This window comes from Sus scrofa, chromosome 1 (assembly GCF_000003025.6).
Source record: "Sus scrofa isolate TJ Tabasco breed Duroc chromosome 1, Sscrofa11.1, whole genome shotgun sequence".
Classification (NCBI taxonomy): Eukaryota; Metazoa; Chordata; class Mammalia; order Artiodactyla; family Suidae; genus Sus; species Sus scrofa.
In genome coordinates this window covers 74,734,988-74,760,783 of record NC_010443.5, presented here as the reverse complement: position 1 = coordinate 74,760,783, position 25,796 = coordinate 74,734,988, and the positions used below count along the sequence as shown (strand labels likewise).

Genomic DNA, 25,796 nt, shown 5'->3' with positions numbered 1-25,796 from the left:
GTACAGAGGAAATATTTATGCTGCTGTCGCCTGCGGCTCAAGTGCTGTTTGACTTTCGATGGGCAATGACCCCTGTTCATCGGCTGGACTCACATGGGCAGGACCTCCTTAGGGTTGAACTTTGACAGGTCCAAGCCTCTGACACCCAGTGAAGGCAGAGTGTAAATCCCGTCTCCCGATGGCAAAGCTCCTTCAGGGCGACGTGACTTGGTGCGGCCCAAAGTAGTTACCAGCCATAGTGAACGACACCATCAATCTGCTTTATTAAACTGTCTGGTGGCCTGTGGAGGTCAAAAGTGGGTCAGAGAAAAAGGTTGCTGGATGCATTTAGTTTAGAGATCTCAGGATAGAGGCTCTCTGTTCCGTGCATCTCCCAGCCACTGGAAGACCTTGAGATGAACTCGGCTATTTCATGTCTAAAGGAAGGGAGAGGGAGAACAAAAAAACTTTCGGAGTAAGAGAGAGTGTCATTGATGCTTTATTTACATGCGTCACCATCTCTTTTACAAACTAGATTACGGTTTTAGATGGAATACACAAGGCAATATCTACAAACACCAAGGAAGGTTAAGTACTGCATCTCTATTTCGTTTGGAAAGGAGAAGATTCCCAAATCAAACTGGTTTTGATTCTTGAGAGGAGAAGTGGTAGTTGTTATTTTATGGCAACATATGGTTAGAGAAAATCCTCAGGATGAATGCAATGTGATAGTGTTCGCTTCAAAAGAAAGGATGAGGTGCTTCAAACCAAAGGATCAGTGGCATGACTCTTAGGTGTTTGAAGACAGTCATGCACCAGATGGACTTCTTGCTGTTGGGGGGTATGAGCAAGAAAGTGAAACAGAGAAGACAGTTTTACAGATACTGTATACAGATTTTTTTTTTCCCATTCATGCAACTTTTTTTTCTTAAAAAAGTTAAAACATGTGAAGCCAAAATGTACAATACACTGTTTTTTAATATGAACTCATTTTTTTCTGGTCCTCCTTCACATCTGTTTACATTTCCCATGTACATAATGTGCTAGGACAAGTATATTGAGAGAAGACTGATTGCCAGGCAATGAGATAAAATTTTAGAGAAAGAAGTGACCAGACACACAGTTGTGGTTTTTTTGTTTTGTTTTTTTTTTGTTTTAAAGCAGCCGCACAAATATTTTTGGAGTGTGGCAGAAGCCTTGGAACCAATCATTCATCAAAGAAAAATACATAAAAATAAAACTATGAGGAAAATACTTCATTCATTCAAACTGCATAAAAGATTACCCACTAGAGATCTAGAGCAAATATAATACACAGTCATCCTTCGGTATCCATGGGGGATTGGTTGCAGGACCCCCCCAGATAACCCAAATCTGTGGAGGTCCAAGTCCCTTACGTAAAATGGCACAGTACAGCAGGCCCTCTGAGTCTGCGGCTGGTTGACTCCATGGCTACAGAGCCCAGTACACGGCGGGCCGGCTGTACTCTTTGCAATTACTTGGGCATCTGCGTGAAGCTCTTGTTTTGTGGACATGGTTTCGCAAGGACGTCACTCTCCCCTCGCAGTGCCCTGCCAACCCTGGTCTCCAGGAGAGGCTGGCTTTATTGTACCTTTCTTGCCAGTGATTGCATTTTAACAAAAAAATCTTGCTTTTCTTAATTTCTATGTGTGTAAGGGTTATGCCTAATCATACAATACTCCCCAGATGCACCAAGAAAAAGGAAATCAGAGTTCAGAGCTGTCGGGATTTTCTCTCTGCTTTCCGAGAGAAAGGGTAACTTTTTGATTACCCCTTACCAGCCCTTGGCATCAGCAGGCAGGACGGGCCTGGCTGGCTGACTGCTTTCCTCCTGACGGTCTTTCCAAGAGATTCGAATGTTCCTTATTCTTTAAGTGGGGTTCATCAGATTCTATCATCTTTAACAAGTTCAGAAGCCACCAGAAATGTCATCCTGAGATGGGGGCACACCGGTCCTGAGCCCTGAGCCACCATGTCTTCTCAGGGTGGAGGAGTGACACACATAGTGCCAAAACTCAACCACACACACACACACACACACACACACACACCAGTCCACCTGTACTACACGTGTGTGCACACTCCTTCCGTTAACAGCAAAGACAGACAAACTTCTGAAATTTTAAAAGATACGTTTCGGCAATCATTATACATTGCAGGAGATGCAATAAAGGAAATCAACCTCAGAGTCATTCACAGTTCATGGGATACTCTGCTGCTGGCGGTTATCCTCACGCCAGCAGAGTGCAGGCTCATGATAAAGCTCTTTTCTAACTTTGGTAAAAGGTATCTGGTTCTGGAGCCCTGAAGAGAACAGAGCCCCAGAGTTCAGGTCATGTTTTCAACATAGTTATTCTTCTTTCTAAATTTCCCATCCCAAAGTGGAAGGACCCTGGGAGCAGCTTATTTACAGGCTGAGGGCAGCCCCAGGCAGTTCCTATCAGGATGCAAACATTCCGGCTGCCAGACCCCTGGAGGCTACTAAGTATTCCACTGAGATGCTCCAGATAGGAAAACTTCCTGGGAGGGACCCAGGACACTCAGAACTCCACATGCTGGCTCTCAGTTGCCCCTTCCTGAAAGCAGAGTCTTAATGCAAGAGGCAAAGGGCTTAGGTGGCACCTTTGCTCAATCTGACTGTGTTTGCCAGCGGAGGGTGGCAAAGGGTGAGCGTGGGGCTGTTGTGATCATGGACAGGCTAACTGTTCCATTCTCGCCTGACCCTTCCTAGGACTGATGCTGGCATTTGACTCTGCCCTGACCTCAGCTGTCCATGACACTCCATGTGTAGATGCCAAGTTATTTTTTAAAAAAAGAAAGAAAAGTTCAAAGCATCCTTCCGTCTCCATTTTTCTGATCTGATCTGTGGCCACCCTGCTCTCATACCGCCTGTGCCCCGCCCCAGGTGCTTTAGATTAAATGATAATCTGGTTCGAGGACATTCAGTAAGACATTCTGCCTGAAACCTAACAAACACTTGGGCGGGGGGCGGGGCGGGGGGGGGAGAATAAATGAGATGCCACATGTCTAAAAGGAATTCAACATTTTCAAGTCCAAACACATCTGAGGGTTGCCTTCCTTACTCCCAAAGTAGTTCCCAGGGTCTCTACAACTGCAAAGGCAAATAGCTATTGTGTTAGTTGTCCTGTTTCTTTGAGCTCAGGACTCTGTTTCTTTGAGCTCAGAACTCTCAGGGCTCTTGTGTTGGAAGCACTCGGGATTCTCCCTTGTATCCAATATTCCATCCCCATCCCCGAACTGTGCCTCCACCCAGGGCAGCATCACTTAGAAACCCCGAAAGGCAGCCCTCTCTCGCTGACAGGGGACAGCTCTTGGGTACAGCAGACAACCAAAGAATCAAGGAAGCCGATGGCACTGTTACAAAGGAATACGGTTAAGCAAAAGTCTGTCTCACTGACAAGCAGACCACGTGAAGCGAATACATAGTTCTAAAAAGCATACTTTCCAAATGAAGATTATAAACGAGGAAGCAGTTTAGAAAAGGCGACAGGCTGCAGGTCTACGAGAGCCACAGACTGCACAACAATTTACAGATTCAGTGAAAGGCAGGGTGAAATCAACCGGGCGGTTGCTCAGACACGACAACCCAAGCGGGGCAGGAGAGACAAGTGACAACACCAAATGGAACTTTTATTATGCTAGGAGCTGTTATCGCCACCAACATCACCCCCAGAGGGACTGTGGAGCAAAGGTGCACAAGGGGGCTCCTGGGGGCCGGTGACGGGTGCAGGGGGTCGGGTGGCACGTCTGTGCTGGTGGAAGGGAGGCGGTGCCCAGTGCAGGGGGCGAGTGTCAGCGAGAACTCATGCAGGGAGGTCTGTGCTGAAATACTAGCCTGTATTCCTAACATTCATGCAGAATGTTCCATTTTGTCCTGTACATGATAAAATATATTTATACATTTATATGTCTAGTGCTTTTTATGCAAAGAAAAAGAGTCTTCATATATCACTTTGGAGAAGTAGGCATATGCTGTGCTAATCAGAGCGTCATTATACAGGTTTCAAATGTACCAAAGGTGTTCCCGACTATTCTGTCTACCAAACAGGGAAACTAATATAATCACACTTTCCGGGGTAAACACAAAGCACCTATACAGCACCATAACTTCTGGAAAAGAAAGAACAGAATCCACAGAAGCAGGAAAGTGAGAGAAAAGAAGGTCAAAACTGCCCTATCTTGCACTTCCATTGGGTCACCTGTACAATTACAATCTAAGCTTATTTATATTAAAAAAAAATAAAAAGAATCAGTTTGTACGCTGTTGCCTCTCACGCATACATGTGTAGTAGATCATATTATACAGAGCAAGGCTGAAAATAATCAAGGGTGTGTGCGTCTAGAAAAAGAGTGACTCAGATTTGTACTTTTCACACATTTCTCACTACAGGCTTAACGCTCACCTGTAAGTTCATTTCTTCTGCAAAGTAAAACAGGATTACTTTTTTTTTTCTTTTCTCCTTAAAACTAAATCTGTTAGTGGCATTTGGCAATGAGTGGACAGCTGAGCTGATTTTTTTCCTTGCAAAGATCCTCATTTCTAACCTACATACCATCACTGTCGACTGTGTTAGCTGAGGGTACTGACCCGAGACCACAGGCCCTACTGATGTGGCAACTGCAGACCAGAGGCAGGGGCTCGCCCCCGACCACCGGACCCATGGCCGAGCCCTTGCTCACTTGGCCGACGCAGGGCTCGGTGCTGGACTGGTGTGCACAGCTGACACGTGTGCCATTGCTCAACTTTTGGAAAAGGATAGTTTTCTACCAAACCAAAGAAGAAAATCCCCCTCCAGCTGATGTGATGTGTTAGTTTGGAGAGTTCCACAGGCGTGAACGCTTGAGACGCCCAAAGCGGCAGGGGAACCGGCATAACGTTTTCCTTCTGTTTAAAATTTGCAACGGGAAGGAGGATGAACATCCTAACATAGAAAGACTGCAAGTTAATGTACGTGAGAAACTCAAAATCCAAGGAAAACGAACACAAAAACAACACTGGAAACAGTCCCATCAACCATCACGCTATGAAAACCCCACGGAATGGCCCTCGGGGCTCACGGTGTGCTCTGAACGGGGTGGGCGGAGCTGGCAGGGTGCTGGCCTTCACTGGCAGGTGGCTGTCACCCCGTACAAGGAAGGTTTTGCATACTTGATCGAGTGAGTTGTGTGCGAGGGGAAGTGCTTCACCCGGACAAGGGGCCGTTAACAGTCTCTGCTGGGTTAGGAAATGGCGCGGGCTCACAAGGTGTTAAGCTGTAAACGGTATCACTGTCCACTTGCTGAGAGCAGATTTGGCAAAGGGTTTTTTTCTCTGTAGGTCTTGTGTCAGTTTGAGGGTCTATAGGAAGAGAGAAGAAAACCGGAGACAATTAAGGACATTCAAACAGCAGCAGCGGGCACCTCGGGGTCCCGCCTCAGCAGTGTCTGGTCCCCTCACCCCTGGGCCAAGGGCCCGCCAAGTAAGGCTGCTTTGCCGCACTGGCTTCAAATGTGAAAACCTCAGGACAGAGCCTGGAAGTGACTTACCTCGTTTCTGGGCTTGATGACAAAAGGCCCTCAAGTGAAAGAGCCCGGAGGAAACGGGGTCATTCGCTCGGGGCCGTTAACAAAGCAAGGAGAACCAGGGGTGATGCAGTGTGGGAGATGCAGGGGAGGTTTTACTCTAGATCTCTGGATTGAGGGGCTTCCTGGGACGTAGGACTTTCAGGCTAAAGCCAGGGAAGTGGGTCACCCCCAAGCAGAGCAGCTAATGCTTTTCCTGGTTCTCCCCAACTGGCTGTGTGGACCAAACGGCCCTGCTGACCAACCTTCCTGTTGATACGCCAACAGCGGGGGAGTGGGAATGACCGCTTTCCCCAAAGCCTTCATCAGTCTGCACTGCTGGGTTGGGGGTGTGACTCCCCTCACCCTAAAAGGAGAAGCAATCTCCAGATGGGCTGTCTTAGACACGTGCTTTTGTTTGTTTTTATGTTTTTTGTCTTTTCTAGGGCCGCTCCCGCAGCATATGGAGGTTCCCAGACTAGGGGTCGAATTGGAGCTGTAGCTGCTGGTCTACACCACAGCCACAGCAACGTGGGATCCGAGCCGTGTCTGCAACCTACACCACAGCTCATGGCAACACCCAGATCCTTCACCCACTGGGCGAGGCCAGGGATCAAACCCGCAACCTCATGGTTCCCAGTCGGATTCGTTACCCACTGCCCCACGACAGGAACTCCTAGACATGTGCTTTTCATATGAAAAATCTGCAGAGGAAAAAAATTCTACCACACACAGCACTTGGCCCCTAAAACCTCCCAGAAGACAGACATCCCGTTAACAACAATATTATGGTTGTTGTTGTTATGCTTCCAGCCATCTCTGAATGGTTAAGTCCTGTCAAAGCACCTGAAATTCTGAATGCACAGAAGTCTTCTCAGACTTCATGTGACCACCGAGCCTAGAAGAGTTAGAGGATTTAAAAATATATATATACACTTGCAGAGATGTAGCTAAAGGAAATAACAGGACAGGCCTCAAGACCTTTTGTTTATGGAGACAGCTGTCAAGGTAGGAAAAAAATGGCTCTAGGCCAAGAAAAGGATAGAAAAGTAAGAGGGAAACGAGGAACTCAAGCTCTCACCAGATGAGGTGAACAGGTAAGGAAAGATGCATCAATAAGCTCTCGCACACACGCGTCACGTACCTCTGCCTCTCTCTCGTTTCAAGACAATATTACCTTAAATTCACTTGGAATTCTCACAAGTGCACAATTCTGTCCTGCGGCTGGATGGCTGGGCCAGCTTACCTTTCACTACTATTCAGAAAGGCATCAGGGGCTTTGTGTAACACTACATACCCATGGTCTAAGTACCCTGGCTATAGCTCCAAAGAGAAGAACTTAGGTTGTTTTATTGGAGGCAGAGACCATAAAGCAGGAAAAGGCTCCTTCTTACCACCCTTTCCCCAAGTATTTAGTTGCCCTGACTGATGGCTTTTTTGGAGGTAGTGTTTGCTTGGTAAGCGTACTAGACAATATTATCTTGGACTATAAAATAATGGCTTGTTGATTCCAGAGGAAGAAAAGGTAAAATAGATACCAAATCTCAGTCTCTGTGAGGAATTTAGCCTGCTAGAGCCACTGCTATTCTAGCTACTCTACCCGGGACCCCCAAAGGCATGAACAGACAGGGGCGTGGAAATGCTTCTTTGGGAGAGGGTTTGGTTTTTTTCCTTCACAGTAACACTTAATAAACTACAATCTAAGATCTCTCTGCAATTAGTCATTAGGGAACTATGGTCCCTAAGCCCTGATCTTGACTTACTGTAAGTGCCAAGAGAGAAAGAAGCTGTAAAGAATTACCTAATCTAGACCCCATCCCCCGGTTCCCTTTGGTGTTAATTATTCAGCCACGGAAACCAGTGCATGCTGGGAAGGCGCCACACTTCACTCCCCAAGTACAGAAGCAGAGCTCGCAGTCTGCTCTAAGGCTGGCACTGGGTCAGCGCACAAGGCAAGAAGGCAGAGGGCACACATAACCCCCAGCGTGGCATCGTTCTAAGCAGAATGGGGCAGCAGCCCTGCAACCAGGGGCAGGAGGCCCCACTGGGCAGTTTAGAGCAATAACCATCACAATCTCATCTAAAGGTCCAGAATCTTCAGGGGACATCATCGTCATGAAGGGGTTGCCCCTGATCACTCTTCCCTTCTTTTCAGAATGGGCTTGGGGTCCCTTGTGACACCGTGTCCCACAGTTCCCCTGAGGTCTCACAAGCCATGCCTCTGAGCCTGCTGGGGAGACGGCCTGTGCCTGCAGGTTAAACTGGGAGAGGCTGGGCCCAGGTTTAGAGGACAAATTCCTTATTTTATTATTTTTTTAGGGTAGCACCTGAAGCATATGGAGGTTCCTAGGCTAGGGGTCCCATTGGAGTTGAATCCGCTGGCCTACACCACAGCCACAGCAACACAGGATCCGCGTCTGTGACCTACACCACAGCTCCCGGCAATGCCAGATCCTTAACCCACTGAGCAAGGTCAGGGATCGAACTCGTAACCTCATGGTTCCTAGTCGGATTCGTTTCCACTGTACCATGACAGGAACTCCTTAGAGGACAAATTTAACAGAGAATCTCCCACAACACAGGACAGAAAGCTGACTTGTTTCACTGCACTAGAAGGCCAACAGTTTGTAAAATATTGTGAAGACATAAAGGAACCAGATAAGTGTTGAACAGAAATTCAATCAACCCTCTAAGAGGAACACCAGGAGCACCCCTCACTAGGAAGATGTGAGGATTAAAAATTGTCCTAAGGAAAGCAGCCCCTCATCTGCCTTAGATGTCAAACTGTTCTTTGGTGGCTCAAAGTTTGCACATGTTTTTGTGACACCATCTGGGACTGAAGGAATGGACGGAGCACACGAAGTCATGGGCTTTAATGATACTTAGTGTGAGCAAGTTCCTGGGGTGTCAATGATGCTTTCGCCTCTCTTACATTCTTTACAGGGAGACGCTTTCGTTAACTGTGAGGTTTACGTGTGTGTACGATGATGCCCTTGCGAGTCTAAAAACACATCGGGTTGAGCAAAACTTCTGCAAGGCGAAGGCGGCATACAGCTGAAGAGAATTAGAGCCATCACTTCCCAGTTACTAGGCAACAGGCCAACTAACAATAAATATGAAAATGCTGTCCTGTCCCATCAGTGGCTTTCATTAACAGGGAGAAATATCTCCTCCCTCTCCCTTCCTGCCCAATAAATAAGTTTGAAATCAGGCTGTTGATGCAAGGAAAATGAAATGGGGAAACCAAATGATGAGGCCCAGTCTAAAAATATCTGTGGATGCTGTCATCTGGTCTCCTGTGAGAGTAAGTCCCTCTATAATCTTGGCATCTGTAGGGAAGACAAGTTTCTGCCTAATTATCACCACTGAATCACATGATGTTCTAAGGAAGGGCAACGCCTCCAAAAAACTGTACACAAAACATAACAACCCTCATCAACTTTAATCTGGGAATAAAACATAAATGTTCCTACTGCTGTCCTCCCACAACTTAACTCCACTGTGACAAATTTGGATTTCTCAGCAGTGCTTTTATCTTCTTGGCAGAGAGGAAAGGAACAGGACCCCAATCCCAAAGATGACAGGGAGGGAACAAGAGCCACGAGGATGACGCTCTCGCCTATCTGCAAAGCCACAAGGGTTATCGGCTGCTTTCCTAGCTAAAACTAGAAGACGTTCGGAGGCAAGTTTGCCTGCAACACAAAATTAAAGTGAAATACTACTTTCTTCACTCTTTAAAGATATTTTAAGCCAAACTTACACCGCCCCCCCCCCCGGGAGGGGGATGGCGGGGGGAGGAAGCTGGGGACTAAATGCAGAACACTGAGGATAGAAAAGGAAATGAATCGATATTCACTGGGTCTGACAGGGAAACTTCAGGTGGCCTTCAGAGAACAGGTGTGGGTTCCAGAGTGTGTAGCTTTTTACCTGAGTAAAAAGCAAAGAAATGCCTGCCTGTCCCCAGAGGGATGTGAGGGACACCCAGTCCAACACAGGCCACAGCCATGTGCCAGCATCCAAGGTTACTGTTGGTGCCACCCCAGGAAAAAGAGCATTTTTGCAGGGCTTGGGTTAGGCAACCACCTCGAGTGCCGCGGCGCCAAAACGGCAGCACTGCCCTGGAGTTCACATGCAATGGCCAAAGATGAAGCAGCCCAAGAAAACACCTGATAGGCACAACATTGCTGCTTAATTTGGTAATTCTTCAACATCTTCTGGGTTGGAATGGGCGATACAGAGGACTTAGGACGTGCATGAAAACTAGCTAGGACAGCAGGGGCCCTGCTGATTAGAAAGCAGCCCTCTTGCCTGCCATGCTGGCCAAACAGAGCCACTGTCCACGGCTGCCCAAGGAGGGAGGTGCAGCTCTATAAAAATATGTTTTGGCAAATGCTGTCAACTTGCCATTTTAGACACGGAACAGTTTATGAAGAGAAGGAAAACAGGTATGGAAATTCTGGCCAAATGTGTACTCAGCTGAGGAGCCTCCCTAAAGGAAAGTCAGGTTTCCAGGAAGGGCAGCCCACAGGCTTTCGAAGGGGCGAGTGAGTCCTTACGGAGAAGGTGGAATGTTACAGGGGAGCTTAAAATAAAGTCTTCATGGCAAAGGTGATACTCAGGAAGATATGGGAAAGACACTCAACTACACATATATATATATTTTTTTAACTTAAAGGTTAATTTGTGTAAAAGCCTGACCTGTGTAGGTTCTGCTTTTAGCTACCTCCCAGTAATTCCTGGGCTTCTCAGGGTGGCGGGTGAGGCCTGTCTGTGGAGGCTGGTGACAGGCCCGTAAAGAGCCTTTGCCTCTAGGACACTTCAGAATCTGGACCTAGTGTGGACCGCCCTTCTAGCCAGCCCGTGTGCTGTGCTGATAAAACACAGAAACGTGAGGAAAGAAGCCATCACCCTGCCACTTCCAGCAGAGTGGCACAGCAGGGTGACCTGCATCGAGACGCCAACTTTCCTGCACCTTAAACTGTGGGGATTTTTTTTTTTTTTTTTTTTTTTTTGTCTTTTTAGGGCCACACTTGGGGCATACGGAGGTTTCCAGACTAGGGGTTGAATCGCAGCTGCAGCTGCCAGTCTACACCACAGGCACAGCCACACGGGACCTGAGCTGCATCTGCGACCTACACCACAGCTCACGGCAATACCACATCCTTAATCCAATGAGCAAGGCCAGGGATCCAACCTGCATCCTCATGGGATACTAGTTGGATTCGTTACTGCTGAGCCACGATGGAAACTCCCTTAAACTGTAGGGATTAAGGAAGGTTAACATAAATTTACTTTAACAATGTCCTATTTCTGTTTTTATACTGGGGCAGAGTATTATGTTGACCAATATTCCTTGTGCATCCAGAGTTGAATATGGTGACTGACAGCAGGAGTATGAAACATATTCATTTACCTTCAAGTCGCAGAGATTTCCTATTTTCTTAGGAGTCTCAGATTTTCAAAACACACAGAACAGCTTGTACTTAGTTTACCTTCTTTTGAAGAAACATCTTTAAGGCAACACTGTATGGGGGGGGCTCTTGGATCCTCTCTGGATGCATGTTACTTGGCCTGGATTCTAATACTTCAGGACCCTGGCTGGAGTTCCCTGTCCTCACCCCGGCTTTACCACTCACTCCTGCTGATCCAATGGGTCAGGTTCAATCCCCCTGCCTGGTTTGTTCTCCCATCTAAACATCCAGCCTCCAGCACCCGCCTCCCCAGGCTGCTCTCTGCTTAACTCCTCAGCCACTTACCTGCCATTTAATCATACAGTGCCCAGAATGGTTACTTTTCCAATACACACTGAATTCCCAATATATTGAGAGCAGAGTAAAGCCCTCAAACCAAATCAAATACTTGTGGAGCATCTTCAAGAGCACTGCTTTAGGTACAAGAAGTGCCTATTCCAGTCAGGGACACACAATTTTCTTGATGTCCCAAAGAGCCTAGAAAGTTGACATAGACAAGAAGCTGAATAAATGAATGAACTCTTCTCCTGGAGTAGCTCTCTCTTCCTTTCTGCCAATTCAAATACTCAACCCCCTTTTAAGCCTTCCCGCTTCCACGAAGCATTATAAACCTACTTACATTTGCGAAGAGTTAATCTTATTTGATTCCAGGCAAAACCTACTGCTTGTGGGACAAGACCTAGAATTTTAATATACCCACCCCCCTTTCGGGGGAAGATGGCTCCTGATCAAGTTTTTAAAACTCATATTTTTTATAAGATGAAACCACCTAAGGATCAATACAAGACACAGTTTAAACATCCAAACAGTTTAAATTATAAATTAATACAAATTTAAATAGTAAATGTGTAATAAAGAATCTACCTTCTCCCACCTTCCTCTACCCCTTACCCTAGGCATTCTTTATTACCAGCCCCCAATTAAGAAGCCTGCTACCCTGGGAGTTCCCAACATGGCTCAGTGGTTAACGAATCTGACTAGAACCATGAGGTTGAGGGTTCGATCCCTGGCCTTGCTCAGTGGGTTAAGGATCCGGCATTGCAGTGAACTGTGGTATAGGTTGAAGATGTGGCTCGGATCCCAAGTGGCTGTGGTGTAGACCGGCGGCTACAGCTCCGTTAGACCCCTAGCCTGGGAACCTCCATATGCCGGAGTGGCCCTAGAAAAGACGAAAAAAAAAAAAAAAGAGCCTGCTACCCTAACTCTCAAACTGCAGTCACTGCTAAAGTGATTCACCATTTACAAACAAAAGAGAACTGCAGTCCAGGAGGAAATGCTTAGAGCTATAAACCATGACCTGAATGTCACAGTGTTTATGTTTGCTGGGTGTGGCCCCATCCTGGGGGTCTCCTCACTGCACCTACTGTATAGAGGGGGTGAGGGGACCCCTGGGAGCTTGCGGCCATCCCTTCAGGCTGGGATGCCTACTTCCCTCAGGGGCTGGGTGCAAGTGCAGCTGTAATGCTCCAGCCCATTTAAGAGTTCTGCTACCATGCATAAAGGATTGGGGTCTCCAAGTCTTCTTTTCCTGCTTTTGGTTTTTTTTTTTTTTTTGGCCCCGCCCTTGGCATGCGAATTCCTAGGTCAGGACTAAAACTGCCACAGCAGTGACCTGAGCCACTGCAGGGACAATGGCAGACCCCTAACCCACTAAGCCACCAGGGAACTCCTTTTCTTGCTTTCAACAGGCACGGTTTTGAAGACAACCTAAATTTTCCAAAAGTGATTCTGAAATTGAAAACACAAAATCAGCTATTTTAGTTCCACAAATAGCCCAAACCATTCGGCCAGCTGTAAGGTAGGACCAGGACCTGCAGGTACACAGATGGTAGCCAAGAAGCAGCGACTGCACCAGTGCACGAGAAGAAGGAAACCAAGAAGGAACTGAAAGGGGGGTCTCGAGGGTAGCTCCAAGCCCGTCTGTCCTGAGGGCAACAGTCTGGAGGGAATGCAGATCCCAGGAGTGAGGCAGATCCACATTTTGGGTAGCCTTCATCTCCCCGCTTACTTGACCAGCACTGCAACAGTAAGTGCCCAGAGCTCCTCACATGGGCCCCCACCCCAGCTGGCAGGGACACACCACCTACCAACAGCTCAATCAGTCAATACCTATCTTCTGATTACTTATAGGTATATTGGGCTCTATTGCTTTCTGATTTTTTTTTTTTTTTTTTTTTGGTGTTTTTGCCTTTTCTAGGGCCGCTCCTGTGGCATATGGAGGTTCCCAGGCTAGGGGTTGAATCAGAGCTACAGCTGACGGCCACAGCCACAGCAATGCCAGATCCGAGCCGCGTCTGTGACCTACACCACAGCTCACGGCAACGCCAGATCCTTAACCCGCTGAGCAAGGCCAGGGATCGAACCCGCAATTCAACGTTCCTAGTCAGATTCGTTAACCACTGAGCCACGACGGGAACTCCACTTTCTCATCATTTCTGAACATACAAATGACCAGTGAAAGTTCCAAGTAATTACAATGGAATGTACACAAATAGAGGCCTAGTGGAAATTAAAAACTCAACCTCAGAACTCCTGGCTTCTTCTTGGCCACTGATTTCTGCTAGGGAGACAAACTGAACATTCCACACAGACATGAATACTTAAACAAGAAATCTTAGGGTCTAGACCTCTTTCATCAGAGAGAGACAGAGGAGAGGGGAGGGGGAGGGAGAGGGAGCGGGAGGGAGACGCAGAGAGAGAACATATTGATACATAAACTTTCAATCAAACCAGGACCAGCAGTTAAAGTTTTATCCTTAGGAACACTGGAACTATGCCCTGGGAGCTTCAATACTAATTCCCATCCTTTAACAAATGCATGTCATAGATTACAGCAAAAAAGAGGTTATTAACACACAAACAAAAAAAACCCCCAGAAAACCTGGAGTTCCCGTTGTGGCTCAGCAGAAATGAATCTGACTAGTATCCATGAGGATGCGAGTTCAATCCCTGGCCTTGCTCAGTGGGTTAAGGACCCGGTGTTGCCATGAGCTGTGGTACAGGTCACAAATATGGCTCAGATCTGGTGTTGCTGTAGCTGTAGCTCTGATTAAGACCCCTAGCCTGGAAACCTCCACATGGGTGTGGCCCTTAAAAAAAACCTGTAATTATAGAGTAAGGTTCACATCTATTATTGGGAAGAGAAACAAAACACCTGCAACCAAGTGGGCAGTAACTCTTCCAGGTGGTGTGTTTCAGCTCCAGGTTGGGTCCTGCTTCTCTGGGAAGAAAGCTGCTGAGAGGAGCAGCCCAATTTCTCTGGGTTTTCACTGAACCTAGAGTTGGGAGATCTGAAGGATAGTGACCATATCTTCTGAACCCCAAACTATGTCACATTAGCCAAGAAGGGGGTAAACGATCAGGTCTTGGTGGGGAAGGGTCCATGGCCAGACCATAGCCAGCATCATGCTATTTATTGTGTGTCCATCTTTCTGCTCCCAAGAAGCCCTAGGAGAACTGGAACAGTTCTTTATTTCTTTGTGTGGCTGGGATGGCCTGGCAGTGGAAGGGCAAGATCAGATTTCCAAGCTCCCTCCCAAAAGGAAGAGGCTTCTCTCCAAGGTAGCAGAAAAGGGGTAGAGTGAAGGTTCCCCTCAGCAGAGAGGGCACCCCTGTGGACAGGACAGGCCTACCAAGGAAAGCTGAGGCCAGACAGCTGGGATTTCTCAGGCAATCCTTTAAAGATGCTAATGGAACACTCTGGGTACCACATACAAACCTCCTCCATTCATCTGTGGCAGAAGTTCCTTTGTTAGTGAAAAAAATTGCCTCTCTCCTGGGTACCCGATTTGGTAGGCAGGACTTTTAGGGGACATCAAAGGTTTCACACAACAGGCAAGTGCTATACCTCTTTATTTTTACTTCTTTAATTTTTTTGCTTGTTCCGCTTTTTTTTTTTTTTTCTTTTTTCTTTTCTTTTTTTTTTTTTTTTAAGGCCCGCACCCACAGCATATGGAAGTTCCCAGGCAAGGGGCTGCATCCGAGCTATAGCTATTGGCCTACACCACAGCCATAGCAACGTGGGATCCAAGCCTTGTCTGTGACCTACATCACAGCTTTTGGCAATGCCGGATCCCCAACCCTTAACCCACTGAGTGAGGCCAGGGATCAAACCCACGTCCTCATGGATACGAGTTGGATTCACTTCCACTGAGATGCAATGGGAACTCCCACTATACCTTTTTAATGAAAAGAAACCTGACTGATTCTGGTTTACTGAGGAAAGTAGTTGCTCTTTCTGCCAGTAGTGTGACTGGCTTGGGGGCTTCCTTTACTCTGCACTGACCTCTGGAGCCATCTTAAATAGCAATAAACAGTAAGTAACTTACTAAAAAGTTACCGTACCAGAGCTGGTCCTGACAAGAGCTCTGTGGGGTAGGTTTTCATTTTAGCTCCATTTTACAGATGAGCAAATTAAGACTCAAAGAAATGGAGTGACCTGACTCAATGACACATAGTTATGAAAATGGCAGCCTTCTGTTACAGATCCAAAGTTCCTCTGCTGTAACAGAGACATTATTTAACCTGAAGTGGGCTGTAGAAGAGGCTTTTTACTTATTTTTAATTTTTTTAAGTTTTTATTATTTTATTTATTTATTTATTTTTTGGTCTTTTTGCCTTTTCTAGGGCCGCTCCTGCGGCATATAGAGGTTCCCAGGCTAGGGGCTGAATCAGAGCTGCAGCTGCCCGCCTACGCCAGAGCCACAGCCCCGTGGGACCTGAGCCGCATCTGCAACCTATACCACAGCTCATGGCAACGCCGGATCCTTAACCCACTGAGCAAGGCCAGGGACCGAACCCACAACCTCATGGTTCCTAGTTGGATTCGTTAACCACTACACCACGACAGGAACGCCTGGGGGAGGCTTTTTAAAGCCAAAGCTACCCTCAGAGCAGAGCCCCAGGGACACGAGCTTGGAGTGGGTGGCTGGCTCACATCCAACTGTGATGAACCAGTTCTAGAAATCAAACATAAGCTACAGCAAGTGTCCTGCAGGGCTTTTAACAGGAACCAGCTTCTGGATTTAGTCTGAACTCTGCCCTATTAGCATGGAGCCTATGTTTTTATCCCCTGTAGACAAAGACATGTGTCATAACGGAATAGGACATCTGAAAGCAGGGTTGTCCCAGAAAACCGAGCAGGCAAGGCTGCCACTCCCCATGGGTCCTTTGTTCCAGCTGTGCATGGAAAGCAGTCTTTTCCTCTGTGACAATGGTCACCACTTCATCAGGTCCCAGCCAGGCCAAGCCTACCTTGAAGGAGGAGACCCAATTTTTATTTTTCTTTAGCAACTGTGCCTAGCCTGCTGCAGGTACTCAATAAATGAATTTTGCTTAATGGATTGAGACTTTTCTTGAACCCTTCTACCCATGTGGGACCTACCATTTTGCCAGGCTAACCTGCTCATCCAACAGTAGAACCCACTCCCTGGCTGGGAAAAGCTTGATACATGACAAGGTCATTAAAAAAACTCAGTAAGAATCAAGAGGAAAAAAGGTAGTGAATCCCTGCTTCTCAGAGGGTTGCTGATCTCTCTCAGGATTTCTTTAGGAGGTTCCTTGGGACACTGGTCCTACGGTCTCTGGGAGAAGAAGGATTTGATTCAAGATGTTGAATAAACATAGGAAACACTGCAATCTGATCCTAGACGGTTCATACCATATGTTAAATTCTCTGAGAAGTCCTGTGGGAAATGATCCTATTTCACTTTATTTAACAGGTGTTCCTCAAACATTTGACCCCAGAATCCATTCTCTGCTTAATACTATGAATATCCTGAGAAACACTGACCCATGAGACCTCTAAATATCTGAAGTGTCATCAGTTCACAAGACAACGTTTCATTATAGTTTTTCAAACTTCAAAACAATTTGGAGGATGCAGGAAGCAGTATTTTCAAATCAAATGAACACATCAACAAAACCAGGGTGGAAGTGACCTCTCTTGCAAGGTGGGAAATCTCCATCTTGGAATGAAAATCCGGTGTTAAGACACGCGCCCCCAAGTTGGGAAGAGAAAGCAGGCAACAAACGTCCGTCTGCTTGCCAAGGGCCCCTGAACCTTGGACAGGCCAGTCTCTCTGGCCGTGGCACAGAGGCAGGTCCTTAAGCCCCCTCCTTCCATTTCTATACAGACAGGTAACGCCTGTGAGAAGCAGCCCCCAGGGGAAGACTCTACTGGTAGAAAATACTATTTATAAGATGTTCAATATTGAGTATGATGAACACTCTGAAAAGAAGCACTTAATGGGAGCTTCAAATGTACATGAATTTCCAGTAGTAATTCTGGTGACTTTTCACTCCATTTATTCATGCTCTGCACAAGCTCAGAAAGCCGCTTATAAATGCTACTGCTTGAAGAGCAAGAGTCACTCAGACTTTGTTTCTATGCTAAGGAGGCTGGTCAGAGGTGACCCTGGGTACATTAAAAAGCCAACCAGCCCAGAAAAGCAGCCTTAGTGCCAGATGTCACTACTTTCCAGGGAAAAGGGTGTATGTGAGGCATGCACCAGCCTCTGCCCAGAATCCTCTTTTCAAGGCGCTGTCAATTTTCTTTCACTGTGGTCAACACTAGAAAGATCCAGACAGCCATTCTCTCCATGAATGACAGTTCAGACTTTGGGCGTTTTAAAAGGTAAGAATAAAGATCCCTACAGACGCAGAATTCTTGAAGCTGGCCTACTATAACCAAAGACTAGACAATAGTTCACAAGTGCAACTAACAGGGGATATTCTCCATGTGATACACATACATTATATTTCCAAACAGAAATACCTACATCTAAAAAACACAAGACATAAGTATCCTATAATATTGCCTGTTTTGGGTTAGAATTAGTCCTATCCTCCAAAACGAATACTTAAAGATAGAGTGGAATCACAGCATTTAAACGTCAGTCCAACAAGTCTCAAAGATTTGCTCCTTTGGGAAAGTAGCCTAAATTAAATGGCCTCCAACACCAGAACCCTGTTGTTTCCACATTAGTATACCACTGTTTCTTTAGAGTCCCATATCATCACATATCCCTGACTAGGGCCATTTCACAGACAGAATGTTAGGTTTCAAGTTTAAAATCATACATACTATGCACCCTTAAAATTCTACGATTCTGCTAAAAAAAAAAAAAAAATACAGCCATGTAACAAGAAAGAAGCAAACTCACAGATATAGAGAACAAACCAGGGGTTATCAGTGGGGACAGGGAAGGGGAGAGGGGCAAGGAAGAGGCAGGGAGGGGATTAAGAGGTACAAACTATTATGTATGAAATAAGCTACAAGGATATACTGTCCAACACGGGGGCTAGGGCCAGTATTTTATAATAACTATAAATGGAGTCTAACCTTTAAAAACTGTGAATCACTGTTGTACATCTGTAATTTATATAAATTTGCAAAGCAACTATACTTCAAACAAATAGTTAATCTCATTGGTTAAACAAACCAAAATACGCAACTCTATGATTCCGCCCTCTTTTGACAGATGAGAATCCTCCTATTCTAACAGATCCCTCAGTGACATGGCCAGGGGCAGAGACAGGAAGAGAACTACCTCTCTCCTCTCCATCTGGGCTTTTCCTGGTTGGTATTTACTTTAAAGGTGTTTAAAACACAGATAAATTTGGGGGTTCTCCCTAATGGGGTTCCCAAAGGCCCAAAGATGTAGACAAATGAAAGAGCATGTGATTTTAGGCCTCTTTTGACATCACGACCGTGAAACTGAAGGTACTTTCCCTCCGAGTGTGGACACATGTCGATCTCAGGAGGGCTTATTGGAAGCTCTGCTTTGCAACCACCACACTGGCTCACAGACATGCCTGCTACCAATCTTCAAGTATGTGCATCAAGCTTCATGAGCGCCTGAGAGAAGAAAGTGCCCTTCACACCCAGTAGCTGGTGCGCATAAGAAAGTACAGTGATTTTTTTCCTTTTCTAGATAGACCTGTAGGTCAAAGGATTTCACACGTGGTCTAAAATGAATGGCGTGTGTGAAACACCCAGCTCTCCAGAGAAGCATCTCACCACGGCTCTCCGGCAAGACTGTCTGTCAATTGGACAGAACGGCTCCATTAATTCCACAACTTGACGGCTCCCACTCAGGGTCCTGTGACTTTAGTTAGCAAGTCAGGAAGTGGGGCTGGAGAATACAACAACTATTGGCTTCAATCAAAAAAAAAAAAAAGTCAGGAGTTCCTGTTGTGGCTCAGTGGTTAACGAATCTAGGAACCCTGAGGTTGTGGGTTTGACCCCTGGCCTTGCTCTGTGGGTTAAGGATCTGGCATTGCTGTGAGCTGTGGTATAGGTCACAGACATGGCTTGGATCCCATGTTGCTGTGGCTCTGGTGTAGGCTGGTGGCTATAACTCCAATTAGACCCCTAGCCTGGGAACCTCCATAGAGAAGACAAAAAAAAAAAAGTCAGAGTTTCCCATTGTGGCTCAGCAGAAACAAATCCAGCTAGTATCCATGAGGATGCAGGTTTGAGCTCAGGCCTTGCTCCGTTGGTTAAGGATCCTGTGTTGCTGTGGCTGTGGTGTAGGTCAGCAGCTGTAGCTGTGACTCGACCCCTAGCTGGGAACTTCCAAATGCTTTGGGTGCAGCTCTTCAAAAAAAAAAAAAAGTCAAATCAAAGAAAGCCATGACAGAAGAAGGCTTGGGAAGCTGGGCTGCTAAATTTGGGAGAAATGAGTTTTGAGACTATGACCTAAGGCTTGCCTTGTGAATTTAGGAGAAACTTCCATAAAGTGATGGCATGAATTCAGTGTCAAAGTAAAGAATCTATATTAGGCCACATATGCTCCCAGCTGAGAGGAGCAGTTCATTCCAAAGCAAAATGGAAATTGTACACTCAGAAACCAAGCCTCCCTCAGAGGCCTTGGCTTTCTTCAGGATGTTTCCTCTCTTGCTCTGGTCATACTGAGCTGGTTTAGTTTCAGGAAAATTTGGTGACTTCCCATATATATATTTTTTTTAACTTCAGAAATATTTTCTCAAAAAAACTTCCCTCAAAATGTTTTGAGGTGACTAAACGTCCCTGTTTCCAATAGGGTATAATCACAAAATGGGTAATCTTAAAAGTAGGTAGTAATCTTAAAAATATGTGTAGTCTCAAAAGCAGTTTATTATCAAAATAGTAATGATTCATTAAATACATTTTTAAAAGTTAAGTATTTAAATCTCCCTTAAAATGTTTTTATACAATCTTTTAGAATTACACACACACACACACGAAAGGTCTGCTCTTCAGCTAAGAGGAAAACCTACACTTGAAAAGTCAGACAAAAACCGACAGCACATTTTCTTCTCTCAGTCTTTTCAGTGAGCTAGAATGTGGATGCCTTACAACGAAACCAAAATTAAAACCTCCTTGGGTCTTTAGAAGCCACAATCACATTTCTCTTCTTAAAGGAAGACAAACTATTCTTCTGAAAGCCAAATATCTGAATTTCTCAAGGCAAATCTCCCCCATTCCGAGTTTTGGCAGCATGAAAGTGTGTCACCCTATTTGGCTTCTGTTGCAGTCTTTTTACCATCTCAAGGGCTATTAAATGACTGGAAACAGATGTCTGAGAACCATTAGGGGCCTGCTTCTGCCTGGGAAAGCAGAGAAGCTGAGCATCACAACACTCGACATTCCCTTTTCTACAACTATGTGTGAGCTGGATGGCGCACCGCAGGGACCCTGGTAATTCCTTCACCAGGGCAGAGGGTTAAACAAGGCTCAGCTTTTTATGGCTTTGAATCCCACTTCTCTTTCCCACCACTTAAAGAAGAGTAGCTTGCTGACATTTAAGAGAAAAAAAAAAAAAAAGAAAAAAGAAAAAAGAGGACCCGGGGCATAGAACAGAGCCCCCAAACATGGGAAGTAGAGTTGTGCAAGCCTGTGAGCAAAAGACCTGATGCTCATTTTGCTACTTGAAAGGGAGAGTTGTTTGAGGGCAAGCTTGTATATTATCTGCTCCTCTGGCTCCAGTTCAGAGCATTTCCCATTTTCACCATCTAGAGATAATTAGAAAGAACAACTACGGTTCAAGCCATTTCAGAAATTGGGATTCTGGGTCTAGCTGTGTGACCCTGGGCAAACTACTTAACCTTCCTGGGCTCCCTGTTTACTCATCTGTCTGTCAGTATGTTTACCTAATTACACCATACATATTTCAAACCATTGTGGTTTTAAAAGCACTTTTGCACATTTCAGTGTTTAAGGATTCCATTTTAGGGCCTTTTTTGGGGGGAGGGGAGCTGCGGCTGCAGTGTGCCGCAGCTTGATGTGGGATCTCAGTTCCCAGACCAAGGACTGAATGTGGGCCACAGTGGTGAAAGCACTGAGTCCTAACCACTAGACCACCAGGGAACTCCCAGTGCATCTGACGCTTGCAATAACCCCATTAAGCAACAGGGGTTATTATCCTCATGGTATAAAGCTGGCAACTGAGGCTCAGAGGCTAAGTGACACACTTCCGATAGCAGCCAGAAAGCAAGAGAAGTGGAACCGAATCCTCAACTTCTGATTCCAAGCAAATGCTTTTCTTTCCATATCATGTTGCATGATCTTTCTGGTTCCAACAGAATTAAAATGCCACAATTTAAAAAAATCTGTCTCCATTCACAACCCATGTCACTGTTTGGAATCTGACATCTTTTATACTTCGGGGAAAACGAAGCATGTGAAAAAGTGCTCTCTCACATAAACACTTCTGTTTTCAATTGAATTCTTTTGCTCTTTTAAATACTTAGATGCTAAGTGCTAACTAGTAAAGATGCTTAGTACTAGTGGTGAAGAATCTAACAGGTCTGGCTCCTGGTAGACATACTCCTGTATGAAAGAGTCCAGAATACACAGTCTACAGTTATATTAGAAGTACCCAAAAACTGTTACTTTACTGAAAAAGAAAGATATAAAACCCACAGCATGGAAGATCGACAATGGCAGAGCTGGACCTGAGACTCTAAGAAAGTCCACTGCTGGGTCCTTAACCTTGACATTTGTGTGGCCTAAGGTCCCCTTCCTCCTTTCCCTTGTCTCCTCATCCATCCATCCAATAGGGGGACCTGTGTCATAGGTCAGTGAGGGTGACTGGACGCAAAGAAAAACGAAAGCCTCTGGTAAAAGTCCTGAGCTGTCAGCAAACTGTGGGGAGGGGACCCTGACGGCCCTATTTGTTTTGCAGGTACAACTCAGAAAGAACCGGGTGGGAGCAGGTTACCATGCACCAGGTATACAAAAGGCGGTTCCCTACCCCCACCCCGTTACCACTACGCCACAGCACTGGGCACTGACCTGCTCTGCCCACTTCCCCTTTCCTCAGTGAGCCTTCAGCCTGGCACCCAGCTCTGAGATGAGGCCTGCTTAGCACCAGTGAAGCTCCCCACGTTCAAACCAACAACGTTCTGTGTGGAGATGAGGGAATCAAAGTTAAAATCCAACCCGTCAGCATCCATGAGTTCGCTACGGATAATGGACTCCATGTCACATTCCAAGCTCCCGTTGAACATGTCCAGGTCCAAGTCGCTGGGGAACTTCTCGTGGCCCATGACGGGAAGGTTCGCACTCGTTGAGTACAAGGAGGAGCCTGAGAGGGAGTCCGAGAGGGTTTGCATAGACTGGCTGACAGGAGACTGCTGCTGGTGTTTGGCTGACCCGAGGCTGCTTGAGTCGCTCAAGCCCATGCTGCTGACGGAATTCGACAAGGCACGGCTGCCACCGAGAGCGCCCTGGGTTTGGTGCTGGTGGTGGAGCAAGTTCTGATTGACCAAACTCCCCTGGTTAGGCTGGGCGGCAAAGGACATCATTGGGTCACTGCGAAGCATCACGTTCCGGCGGGAGTTCTGGGCGGACACAGCGGTGCTGGCCTGAGACATCAAGGGGTCCGACTGGGTCATCATGACATCGCTGTGGCTGAGTGAGTCCGACGTGAGCAGGTCCTGGAGTGTCTGGTTGCCGTAGTGCGACATGGAAGAGAAGGTGGCTGGCTTGTTCTCTTGGATGGTCTGCATGGGCGCCTGGCGCAGCGAGTTCAGAGACGAGGGTCCAAACACTGTGCTGCTGAAGGAGCTGGTGGGCGAGCCCAGGCCGGAGCCCTTGGTGGTGTAGGGGAAGCTAGAGCTGCGCTGCATGAGCCCCCCGGGGGGCGATGGCTGGGACGAGGGCAGCGCGATGTTGTCCAGCAGGTCGTCCATGAGGTTGTCAGCCAGCCCGTCATTGAGATTCATGGTTCCGGCCATGTCGGTCAGCCGGGGCAGCTCCACGGTGCAGGGCTTACTGACCGAGGGGGACAGGCTGGCCGAGCTGCTGTAGAGCATGGGGGAGAGCGGCGCGTCGTCATCCTGGACGTCATCCAACTCTGTGCTGGCCAGGATGGGGGACAGGCGGCCGCTGACCGTGCTGGCGTTGGAATTGGTGCGCGAGCGGAAGTCAGTCCAGGCGTCCAGCTCATCACTGCTGCGGGACGTGGGGCTGCCGGGCCACTTGGAGAGCTGGGAGGGACTGTCGTCTGCCGACTCAGGGGCTGTCTGCAGGGCGGCCTTCTTCTTGGCTGCCCGGCCGCGGCTCTTGGTGTACTTGTTGCTGTTGTCCATGGAGACAGCCCGCCGCCGGGGCGCCTTCCCGCTCTTTCCCCCATCAGGGTTGATGATCCACCAAGAGCTCTTGCCGGTCCCCTCGTTCTGGACTCGCATGAACCGGCTGTGCAGTGACAGGTTGTGCCGGATAGAGTTCTGCAGAGAGAGAGACAGGACAAGGTAGAAGATGAGCCAGGATGGTCCAAAACTGAACACCCAGAAGAAACAGTCATTAATCAGACACATTTTTTAAAACGGACTGGATTTCAGAGGCTTAAAAAAGAGGATAGGCACTGGCATGACCCTGCTTGACTTGGAAGTAAATGGCAACACTGTAAATGGCAGGCTCCATATCTAGGAGGTGGGAGATGCTGTCATATCCAGGAGACGCTGGAAAGATAAAAAGTCACTGGCCCTGTTTTTCATAAATTTGTATGTTTTGCTGTCCTTTCTGCGATTTTATTTCCTATACTGAAGTTTATACTCACCAAGTACTACCTCACCATCTCTCCCTGCACTTTGCAACAAACCTCCCTGGCTTGCTGAGGGTGACCAATCACGTGGGAGGCTATTTTATTCTTGTATGGTACAGAGGGAGCATCAATCTCTTCTTAACCACTTCTATGAACTCGGAACTGGTGTGAATTGTTACCTATCATTTCTATGACTCCATCTCCTCCTGCCACAATTTCACACCCGTCTGACAGGCAGAAGAAAAAAGAATGAGAGGGTAGAATGTGCTGAGTTGACAGAAGAAGCAGGACGGTCTCCCATTCAGAAAAATTCTGAATAATTTCTAGAGACACTCCCTCCTCAAGGCCATGTGGTCTGAGTTCAGTAACCTCCTTCCAAAGAGCAGAGTGTGGAAAGGAGGGGGGGGTCAACATCAACAGGGCAAAGTCAGGTTGATAATATGCACTCTTGCTGTACTGTGACGGAAACAGCACCTTCCCTTCTAATCTTCCTTTCAAAACCCATCATCCCAGTCTCATCATGAGAAAAACTGCAGACAAATCCCAACTAAGAGACATTTAAAAATGCTTGTCCAGCGCTCCTCAATACTGTCAGATCCATCCACAAGGAGCCTAAGGAAGCAGGGTGACTCAACCAGCAATGTGGTACCCAGGAAGGGATGCCGGGCAGAGAAAGGAGCAGCAAAAATGAAGGAAATGTGAATAAAGCACAGACCTTAGTTCATAACAATACTGCATCAATATTGGTTTATTAGTTGTGACAAAAGTGCCAAACTAAAATAGGATGTTAACGACGGGGGAACCCTGATGTGGATACCCAACATCGACAACTCTGTATCAGTTCTGAAACTTTTCTGTAAATCTAAAACTATCCTATATTAAAAGACTTATTAGGGCATTCCCGTCATGGCACAGCGGAAATGAATCTGACAAGGAATCATGAGGTTGCAGGTTCGATCCCTGGCCTCGCTCAGTGGGTTAAGGATCTGGTGTTGCCATGAGCTGTGGTGTAGGTCACATTTGCTGTAGCTCAGTGGGTTAAGGATCTGGTTGCTGTGGCTGTGGTGTAGGCCAGCAGCTGTAGCTCTGATTAGACCCCTAGCCTGGGAACCTCCATATGGGTTCAGCCCTAAAAAGGCAAAAAAACCAAAAAAAGAAAAAAAAAAAGAAAAAAAAAAAAGAAAGAAAGAAAGAAAAAGAAAAAAAGAATTTATTAAAAAAGGAAAAAGAGGAGTTCCCGTTGTGGCTCAGTAGTGATAAACCCAGCTAGTATCCATGAGGACAAGGGTTTGATCCCTGGCCTTGCTCAGTGGGTTAAGGATCTGGCATTTGCCATAAGCTGTGGGATAGGTCACAGGCACAGCTAAGATTCTGTGCTTGTGGTGTAGGCTGGCAGCTGCAGTGCTGATCTGACCCCTAGCCTCGGAACTTCCATATGCCCCAAGTGTGGCCCTTAAAAAAAAGGAAAAAGAAAAAGGGCAGAATATTTATTCTCAAAAAGCTAACAAGTGCACCCATCTTGCAAGAATCCTCCTTCTGGCTTGGAAGCTAAGCCCAGTTAACAGGGATGACCCAGATCCAGTCCTATCTCTGCCTCTGACCAACCATGTGACCTTGAGAGCAAATCGTTTAATCTGTCTGCAACAACTCAGTCCTCCGTCTTCATGACAGCCTTAATATCCAAGCCATCCCTTCCTTCCCAGGATGCTGTAAGGATGGTATATGATAATAT

General features: G+C 46.7%; 1 protein-coding gene across 4 annotated transcripts in view; it reads right to left on the bottom strand.

Moving 5' to 3' along the window:
• Window positions 461-25,796, bottom strand: part of FOXO3 (forkhead box O3) — a 133,651-nt gene continuing 108,315 nt past the window's right edge. For 2 of the 4 annotated variants that reach the window (XM_021084231.1, XM_021084221.1), the window contains exons 3-4: window positions 22,312-23,747; window positions 461-5,359 (exon numbers count right to left, since the gene is read on the bottom strand). In XM_021084231.1, coding sequence (XP_020939890.1) covers window positions 22,347-23,747 — 1,401 coding nt within the window. In that variant the 3' untranslated portion in view covers window positions 461-5,359; window positions 22,312-22,346. 4 annotated transcript variants of the gene reach the window in all.